We start from the raw sequence: 7,857 nt of genomic DNA on the forward strand, positions 1-7,857 counted from the left end.
GTTGTGGTGGAGACTTACAAGAGAGGGCTTGATGAGAACCAAAGACCAATGAAACCCTGTGGTGGAATGATGGAAGAAAGAAACACAAAAGTCATGGTCGACAGTGTGAGAGAGAGAGAGAGAGAGAAACGCGAGCAACGAAGCTTTTGGGTGTTCGTATGGGAAGCCCTCCAAGACATGACTCTCATGGTCCTCGCTGCTTGTGCAATTGTCTCTTTGATCGCCGGCATAGCCGCTGAAGGGTGGCCGAAAGGCTCCCACGATGGTCTTGCAATCGTGGCCATGGGCGGAGACAATACCGGGGCTGCCGGGTGTCTCGCCCCCCCCCCCCCCTAACCCTATGTGTTTTAATGTGAAGTAAACTTGCTTTGGCCCACCTAAATAACTAATTACAAGCCCATTTTCTTTAAAATCAATATAAGTGGTATAAGAGGATAAGAATTAAAACCACCATCCAATTTCTTTTAACTATGGTCAACCGTCTAAACTTTTAAGACTCTATTGTTAATTTTTAAAATCGTCGGCTTCAATTTTTATCTTTAAGTGTTGTTGCAATGCAAGAATGTTAAGTTTTTTGATCGATAACAAGCAAGGTAATTTAAATTTTTTGTAATTTATAATTAATAATGTTTTTATTATTAGTGATTTTTTTTGTAATGAAATGATTAATCAAGAGAAATTAAAAGCCATTAGTTTTTTTCGAAACAAAAAGAAAATTTTCATTATCCATATTGCATCTCGATGATGATGATGATGATGATAATAATAATAATAATAATAATAATAATAGCGAATATGTTACACGCCAACAACGTAAAAGACTAGTAATGTTGAAGAACCAATTAATGTAAACATGAAAAAATAATATGTCAAATTTAAGTGTTAAAATTTGGTTATTTGATTCGTGATCGTGGAGAAATGTTTTCGATCGTATTACATATGCATGTCCCCTTTATTTTAAAATCATGGCATCAATGTATGCCCCCCTTATTCTAAAATCCTATCTCCGCCCCTGATCGTGGCGAGTATTTTTCTGGTTGTATTTGTGACAGCAACAAGCGATTATCGTCAATCGTTACAATTTCGGGATTTGGACAAAGAGAAGAATAAGATGTCAATTCAAGTTACTAGAAACGGATATCAACAAAAGTTATCGATATACGAGCTTCTTCTCGATGATCTTGTCTATCTCGCCATCGGAGACCAAGTTCCGGCTGACAGAGTTTTCATCTTTGAATTTTCAGTCTCCATCGACAAATCTATTTTGAACCAAAGAGGTGGAACCGGTGAAACCTTTATCGGAATTTATGAGAACCAAAGAGGCACAACCAGTGAAACCCTTGATCGGAATCGATGAAAACCGAAGAGGTGCAACCAGTGAAACCCTGTGCGGAATGATGGAAGAAAGAAACACAGAAGTCATGGTCGACGATGTGCGAGAGAGAGAGAGAGAGAGAGAGAGAGAGAGAGAGAATTAGCTTGGAGTTATGAGTTGGATTTTCCATTACTTTTTTTGTTATTAAAAAAACGTCACATCATCCATAACCGGATATTATAAGTTATAGACCCTTTTTTAATAGGTCAACATAGATTTTGCTCCTTTAAAATGCTAAAAAAAATAACATTAAGGACCTTTTAAACCAAAATTTGAAACTTTATAGGGTCACAGTGACATTAACCCAAAACAAAAACAAAGTTTGATGTTTTTAATAATTACAATGATATAAATTAAAATTTTCAGCAAATAAACTTTTTAAAATTAATCAATCATAACAACAACTATAAATATCATTAAATCATATATTATATTTAATTTTATTTATGAGTAACTTGCAAGTAGAGGTCATTGAGACAATTGTGACTATAGAAATTTAAAAGATGTCTACATTATCATATAATTCAAAACAATCAATGTTTATACCGACTTATTATAAGATTTATTATATAAGAGCTAACAACAATATCAATGATATATTTAAAAAATATATTTTTGTAAAAGATTTCAAATATATTGTTGTATTATGTGCAGCGCACGGGTATGCGCCTATTCATAAAATCGTGTACATGGGTATTCATAAAAACGTATATATATGGGTATATAAACCAGGAGATAAACAAGAATCCTAATTACATTCAAACTATGATAAATACACTAAGATAAGGATAAAGATAGCCAATATACGAAACAAGGATAATGACAATCATTTTTAATCTTAATACTCTCTCTTAAGTTGGAGTGTGTGGATCACAAACACCCAACTTATCACGTAAAAACTTGAATCGATCTGCACCAAGTGCTTTAGTAAACATATTTGCAGTTTGAAATTCAAAGCGTATAGCAAAATTTTATATTTCCCCACTATTTATCCTTTCATGCACAAAATAACAGTTCATCTCAACATGCTTTGTTCATTTGTGATAAAGTGGATTAGCAGCAATGTGTCTAGTCGCTTCATTGTCACACATAAGAGGTGTAGGGCCATTTTGTGCAGCATCCAAATCTTGAACAAGCCATCTTAACCACAAAACCTTGCATACAGTGCTTGTCATTGACCTATATTCTGCCTCTGCTGAAGATCTGGACATAAGAGTTTTCTTTTTCGTTCTTCATGAGACCGATGATCCTCCAAGACTAATAAATTAAGTATTCCGTGCATGACCTCGTGGTTAGACAGCTTAACCAACTAGCATCACAATAAGCAATAAGATCTAAAGACCCATATGAGGGAAGATATAAACCTTAACTAGTGTAGCTTTCAAGTATCGAAGCACTCAGTGAGCAGCGTCCATATGCGTTTTTCTATGATTGCTTAAGAATTGACTTAGTTGGTTTACTACAAAAGTTATGTCAGGTCAAGTAACTGTAAGGTAAAGAAAAAGCCCCCACCAACCTTCTGTAACAGGAAGCATCAACTTTTGGTCTTTCATCATCTTTTCTCAACTTAATATTTTGCACCATTGGAAAATTGTTGGGCTTGCTTGCAAAAACACCACAATCTTACTTATTACAAAACTTTCCTTTGAGCGAGCAACTTCAATACCAAGGAAATATTTGAGTGTATCATTTTGCTACTAATCGAGCCTTATACCTTTCTATTTCTCCATTAGGCTTAAATTTTATCTTGTAGGCCCATTTCAAGTCAATGGCTCTCTTTCCAACTCGAAGTTCCATCAAAGACCAAGTGTCATTCTCTTTAAGAGTAGTTATCTCCCTTTTCATTGCTGCATCAAATTTGTTTTTCATCAAATATACGCATACTCCCTACTATAATTATCAACAATTGAAAAAAAAAATAATGAGCACCATCAAGAGAAGCATGTTTATATCGAACCCATGTATCAATGTGTATCAAATCAAAACACTAATGCTTTTGAAAAACTTATTGGAAAAGAAAATCTACTTTGCTTTGCTCGAATACAAGAATCACAAAGTGCCTATGTTTTCTAATTGTTGTATCCTAATAAGATGATATTTAATCCTTTAAATAACAATGAAAAAGGTAATAATATTCGATCATCAATATATACAAGAATCACAAAGTGCCTATGTTTTCTAATTGTTGTATCCTAATAAGATGATATTTAATCCTTTAAATAACAATGAAAAAGGTAATAATATTCGATCATCAATATATACGCTGTTTAAATGAAAATTTATTTTATTTTCACAAGAACTTTTTCAATTTGCTTTTTATAAGTTGTTTATATAAGCTTTCAAGCTGCTCTTACTATGGATGCACCTAGTGAAAATTTTCTAAAACTTATTAGTGCCTATTCCATGGAAAGGAAGTCTAGGGTTTTTATTGTTGTAAGCCTCAAACTTTCTATTTTTTTAAGCAAAGAGTGTAAGCAATTCACTTATAAACCCTTTTGCATTTTGCAACTATTCAGCAATTGTCAAACTCTGATCCTCACAAGTAACATAACCTTGTCGAAGCAAATTAGAAAAAGAAGGAAGTTTTCCAAATAATACCTTTACTAAATCGATTATATAAAAATAAAGTTGATATAAATCATTAAAACCTTTCATTTTTTTGAGAAAAAGAAAATCCTTAGGGCCGATATACAATCTATAACCAAACACCATTAAAGTAGATAACTTAAATTCAAATGCATGTTTAAGTTTAGGGAGGAACATAACCAACACTTTCAGAACAAAACAACTTTAAACAGGTGAAAGAGACGCCACGTAGGATTCATCTGAATACTTTAAGCCTTTCAAAAACCCACGACTCAATTGATGAGAAACAATCGTATTCCCAATACCACTCTCTTCATTCACACCTTCAAGCCCAACATTCAACCCAATCGACATTGGTTCTATCACAAAACTGCAATTAAAATAAAATAAAAAAACGATTTTATAAATAAAGATTACACATGTCTGAATAAAAGAAATCAAGAAACAAGAAAGGTAATCATATCATATTCATACCTTGCTTCAAAACTATCATCTCCATGGGACTTAATTGCATCTAATACACTGCTAATTATCCATGGAGGAAGATATGAATCCTTTATTTCAATACTGTAATATGAATTGGAAGCTGATCCTTCACATATACTTGAAACAGACAAATGATCGATTCTCTTTACTTCCTTGCATTTAACCTAAAAAATCATAAGCTAAAAACGTTTAAAAAAATTTGTTTCACAATATTAAATGTAAACAAAAATGTACAAAAAAAACAAACCTCAGGTGCAGAAATGGCAGCGTTTACAAATGGAATTGGTGAAGAAAGTAAAGGCACATCCAAACTAGTCAAAGATGGTAAAAGAAACCTGAAAATTTTTATAAATAAAAAAAAATGTAAATTTTAATAACCAAATGAGTATAAGTTTGTAAAAGATAACAAGGTTTTACTTACCTATAGTTAAGCAGAAAGTCATATAATCCATTTACATTTTTCTTGTCATTGAACATTAGCAATGATTCTGGACTATTATCCACATCAAATAGAGAATGTGTGTGTCTAGTCTGCATAAAAGTTATAAAAAAAAATAATATTTATAAATTATAAGACAAAAAAAAAGTATTTTTCAATCACTTACCTTTCCAAGATTGTGTTTTTCAATTTCTGAGAGCTCAAAGAGGTCTTCTGTAGTCTCTTGTTCCACTTTAGAATTGCAAAGAGGCATAGTAAAAGAGATGTCCTTGAATGTAAAGAAACAAACAGAGAGGAGTTAGAAGATGTGAAAAGACTAAAATACCCTTGGTGAAAGCGATGGGATGATGAGATGTACTTGTTCTTTTAGAAGTGACCTCAAGCTTTGTGTTGATTGGGATACATACGCGTTGCATGCACCATTAAGGTTAGTGAACATTACCACAAACTGTCCAGTGCAAACTGTAAACTTGCAAGAAAATGAATAAAGTTGTGATTTTTATAAATAAAAAAGATATAGAATTTATCTTTTTGAATTTTATAGAAATAAGAAAGAGAAACTACCGTAAAATAAGTTACAAATGTTCTTGCGTAACATGACATAAAGGCTTCGAAATGAAGCTTCCCATGCCAATTGTCGTTTGATTAAGAAATCAATTTGACCTGTAAAATTTATAAAACATTGATATAACTAAATAAATAAAAAAGAAAAAGAAAAGGGTATGGCTGAAATTAAGTTCTTGAATACTTTATTATTTTATACCTTCTCCTTTTGAAGATAAAATTAATGCTGATATAACTGTAGGAGGTAGAGAACTTTGTGGATACACCCAAGAATATAAAGCATTTGTATTGGAGATTTGGGCAGTTGGGCAGTTTGACTTCTGGTCAACGGGCAATCCAGCTTGAGAATTGAACTGCCCGAGACCATTGAACGTGTCACAGCTCATCAACCTATGAAACCTGATTGGTTACAAGAAAAATGGAATCTTTCAACTTGGAATTCAATCTTAAGATGGAAAACATGAAAAAGAAACTAATTAACTAACAAAAAAAGAAAAAAGATATTTCCACATGAGCTTACCATGTTACAGAAGATGATGTGATTACACGCATGCTAGTTTTCAATGTGAAATCCAGTGGTGTCTTTAGGTCAGGGATATGAAATTCTGAGCAAAATGTTGAAAGGTTTGCATTTCCCTCGTTGGATTCAGTTGGTGAATTTGAGATAATAGGAGGATCAAGAGCTGCAAGCCCTTTGAAGGCTTTATCCTACAAAAAAAGTATGACTGACTGTTACATATATATACACATCAGGGAACAAAATTGAGAACATAAGGGTGAAAAAGGAAAATACCATATCAAGTGAAACATTTGTTGACTTGTCACCCCCTGATGATATCTCCATAACACTACGAAATGTACTTGTGTTACATTTATCAGTTGTGATGTGAGATTGATTAGATTTGAAATGTTTGTTGCTTGCAGTTGAAGTTGAAGCATTTGTATCTTTAAGACTGTAAAAACAAGATGAAACAAAATCAAACAAGTGGATTATATAAAAATGAACACAAGAGTACAGTGAATAAAATATGTACCCTGAACATTCTGTTTTCCTGGCAGCAGCAAACTTGAAGGAAAGGGAAGAATTCTTTAAGCCAGCAGTATGATCAGTAGTCATGTTTTCCTGAAATAATATATAATAAGAACAAACAGGGATTTTAAAAGGTTTATATGACAGGATATTTGATGATACAGACCTTAACATGTTCCTTTCCAGATTGGATTTTAAGCCTTAGACTGTTTTTTCTACTGGGAAACAGTTCATCAACACGGGTGTCAATGTATCTGGGATTCTTTGAAGTTTTCATAGGCTCATTAGCATTTCTGTCAAAAAAAAATGTTAGTTTTGTACATTAATTGATACAAATATATAAAAGACTTTAGGGTTTAGGGTAATGAGGCATTACAAAATGGAACCAGGCTCTAGTGCTGGAGATTCATCCATAAGCTCAATAATGTTCTTGCGCTTTAATTGTTCATCCTGCCATTTTATCATAAATACAGAGAATTAGCTTTCTTTGATTCGGCCTCTTTTCGGATCCCGACGATTCAATCGTCAATTTACTTATTTGACCTAATTTTTCGTCTTCTATCTGCATCTAATCGCGGGATCTCACAATGCATAAACTAAAATGAATAAATTCGTTTCATTCTATAGCATCGAGAGTATCAATCGATTGAATCGTTGTATGTTTAATCCGTGTTGAGAAGAATAACAATTCTCCCAGTTTTTAGGCACGGTAAAAAAAACTATAAAAAAATAAAGGGGAGAAACTGTCGATACTCACTCTCAACTCCGAAGGCGTCTTTCTTTTGATCGCGTTGGTGCCCTTCGAAGAACCACCACTCAAAACACCGGCCATACTACCGTCGAACAGGGGAGGTTTTGAACCCCGGATCATCGGCCCCCGAGTTGCGACTGTAGCCATTTTTACCAATACAAACTGCAATCGAAGTCAACCCTAGGTCTCCGATCGATCTCCGATGGTTTCTTTGTCGACTTTTTGCCCTGAGAATGAGATGTTCTTAGGGCAAAATTTGAAGATTTTGAGAGAGAAAAATTACAGCAGAAATGACAATGGGGAAAATGTTGAAATTTATCAAAGCGGGATTTGAGAGCGTTGTGGGCTTTGGTTTTTGAATAATTTTTGGTTTCCCTCCTTCGACTGACGCCGTGATTAATTTCCGTTAGCTGCTTTCCATGTAAAGTTGCACGATGAACCCTAATGTTTGGAATTTGTTTCAAACAAGCTACCGAATATCAAATCAATTACAACAGATTAAATCCTCTTCCTTGAGGTTGCAGACATCGTGTTGTTGATGACAGCTTAATAGGCTCTAAAGTAGAATTTATTGAGGACCTTTAACTTTCAATACTTGTCAACTTTAACCCTTATTAATGTAAACA

At 33.5% G+C, this 7,857-nt stretch overlaps 1 protein-coding gene across 1 annotated transcript; it reads right to left on the reverse strand.

Moving 5' to 3' along the window:
• Positions 1–4,073: 4,073 nt before the first annotated feature.
• Positions 4,074–7,561, reverse strand: LOC145059006 (downstream neighbor of Son). Its single transcript, XM_079006874.1, has 14 exons — positions 7,238–7,561; positions 6,857–6,930; positions 6,647–6,773; positions 6,485–6,573; positions 6,244–6,403; positions 5,971–6,158; positions 5,650–5,849; positions 5,451–5,549; positions 5,245–5,348; positions 5,053–5,154; positions 4,869–4,978; positions 4,695–4,782; positions 4,436–4,611; positions 4,074–4,331 (listed from the first exon to the last, which is right to left on the reverse strand). The coding sequence occupies exons 1-14, from the start codon at positions 7,376–7,378 to the stop codon at positions 4,166–4,168; spliced, it is 1,824 nt and encodes a 607-aa protein (XP_078863000.1). The 5' UTR covers positions 7,379–7,561; the 3' UTR covers positions 4,074–4,165.
• Between the last annotated feature and the right edge of the window lie 296 nt (positions 7,562–7,857).

The sequence above is a fragment of the Lactuca serriola genome, chromosome 6 (genome assembly GCF_051521515.1).
Source record: "Lactuca serriola cultivar US96UC23 chromosome 6, Lser_US96UC23_V15, whole genome shotgun sequence".
Lineage (NCBI taxonomy): Eukaryota > Viridiplantae > Streptophyta > Magnoliopsida > Asterales > Asteraceae > Lactuca > Lactuca serriola.